Below are 2,261 nucleotides of genomic sequence, written 5' to 3'. Positions count from 1 at the left end.
TCACACAGGGTAGAAGGGCAAACTTATAATTACAAAGAGTGATTTATTTAAAACAATCGTCATTCATTAACAAAGTCAATTCTTGAAAGAGATGTGTTTAGTAATTGATTAGGATGTTATGCGCGTAGGTGATTCATGCTTTGGGCAGTCTAAGGGTGAGTATAAAAGTCCTGAACATCAGGTTTTGTACTACCATTTCTCTTGTCTTATTTCTCTTGTGAAGCAGGTAAGTTTAATCTGAATTCCTCTTTCTAACAAAGCCTTTGTGTGTAGTTTTAAGTCAGGGTGAATCATGTGAAATATTCTGATATCAGTCTGAATTTTTCTTGATGTAAATGAATAAATTTGTGACTCTTTGGCTATTGGCTTTGGTAAACACAGATCTGGATGATGAGCTCCAATTAATTTTTTAAAGAAAACTTGTTTCCAGATGTCATTGTGTTCAAGATTTATAGGTGCCTTCTAGAAAATTAGCTATGAAAAGTCTGCCTTTCCCTCTAGCCCGTTGCTAGTCTTTATTATAAGGTTTGATCGTGAAACTTATAAGAATTTGTGCCTTATTTTTATGCTATTTTCTTGCGCTTCAGATTAACCATCCCTGAAAAATGGTGCACTCTTTAAACCCGTGTGCTGATGGCAGTGCCTCCCTGGGCGGGGTGGCTGTGCCCCAGCCCATTGCCGACAGCTGCAACGAGCCCTGTGTTCGGCAGTGTCCTGACTCCAGGGTGGTGATCTACCCTCCGCCGGTGGTTGTGACCTTCCCTGGACCCATCCTCAGCACCTTCCCGCAGCAGAGCGTCGTGGGATCCACAGGAGCTCCTGAAGCTGGAACGGGCTTTAGTGCTGCCCATGTTCCTGGGGCCTCACATGTTTATGGTGGTGCCAAGTGGGGACGGGGATACCCGACTGGAAGCTGTAGACCTTGCTAAACCTAGTGAGAGTTGCTGCTGAAAGAATAATGTCCAGGAGATGACAAACAAGATGTAGATATGTAGCTGAGCTCCTGGGCACAGCGTTTTGGAAGGACTTAGCATTTGGGGCTGCCGTTACATGCATCTGTAGGTCCTTAGATCTTCTGCAAAATCCATCTACATCCTTCTCAGCTTATCCTTCCTGATTTTCTTTTTCTAATGCCTTCCTGTCTTTTGAAGTGCTCCGATCTCAGTGCTATGGACTATATTGCTAATTCCTTGGGGGCTTGTAGGTATCGTTGTGGCAATGTAAAGGGATCTGGCATGACATCCATTTTAGATGCTTTCGTAGGCTTTTTCTGTGGCTAATGATGTATAAAAAAGGATCGTGGAGTCAACCAGCCTATGCTTTTTCCGTGCTGTATGCGTCTTGCTATTATCAGGGCTGAGTGTCAGCACAGAGCTGCAATAGGGAAGGAACATCAGTTATTATGTGAATCACCTTGCATCAAACCACAGGTTGTGGGCAATTTGTAATCTGTGCTATATAATCCTGCCTCTGTATGATCTACTTCTTTCTCATTAAACATGACCTTGCAACATGTTATTGGCCTCTATCTGTGTGCGTGTTCCCCTCTGCTCCTCCTAATTCAGGCCTTTGTCCTGCTGCGCCAAAATGATCCTTATCAGTCTGCTTCAGGGTAATGATCCGTGAGAGATTTGGCAATGGGTTGCTTGCGCGTCTCCTTTCCACGGCAGCCTCTATGCCGTCGCTGTCCCTTCGTGAAACTGCTGCTCACGTCTCTGCTTTCATTGCTCCTGGTCTTGCTCAGCTCTGTGGAGCTCTTGCCTCGATATTGGCTGTTCTGGCACAGTGTGTGTTACCTGTAACCTGGTGTCCTCAGGCTCAACCGCCCCATCTAGGCAGGGATACGATGCAGCGGAGCAGAGGAGAATCGCTATTACTAAGAAGAAGTGTTATTACTAAGAAGCCAAGCATTACATAACAGCAGCTATTTTTTGAGTGTGAAAATTAAATTTCTGGCTTTACTGCTCTGCTCAGTGTTTTACAACCATGTAATGTATGTGTGTGGAAATGGCTGGTGACATTCATTCATGGAATTTTGAATTTTTTCAGGAGTATAATGGTAATAAACTTTTCACAAGCTTTCCATGCCACTGTACATGTTTGAAATGTTATGTAGTGCATTAATACTTTGTTACAGAAACAGTATAATTCAGTATCACTGGCTGCCATGGGAACACTGGATTATTTCATACTAGTGACTCTTTGGAGAATTATCCTTATGTGTAAGGAAAACAAAGTTGGCCAGGCACTGTCATGGTGTG

General features: G+C 43.6%; 1 protein-coding gene across 1 annotated transcript; it reads left to right on the top strand.

Moving 5' to 3' along the window:
* Positions 1-605: 605 nt before the first annotated feature.
* Positions 606-929, top strand: LOC142048234 (feather keratin B-4-like). Its single transcript, XM_075074933.1, has one exon. The coding sequence runs from the start codon at positions 606-608 to the stop codon at positions 927-929; it is 324 nt and encodes a 107-aa protein (XP_074931034.1).
* Positions 930-2,261: the final 1,332 nt, after the last annotated feature.

The sequence above is a fragment of the Phalacrocorax aristotelis genome, chromosome 25, assembly GCF_949628215.1.
Source record: "Phalacrocorax aristotelis chromosome 25, bGulAri2.1, whole genome shotgun sequence".
Taxonomy (NCBI): domain Eukaryota; kingdom Metazoa; phylum Chordata; class Aves; order Suliformes; family Phalacrocoracidae; genus Phalacrocorax; species Phalacrocorax aristotelis.
This window is presented reverse-complemented; position numbering and strand designations above follow the sequence as displayed.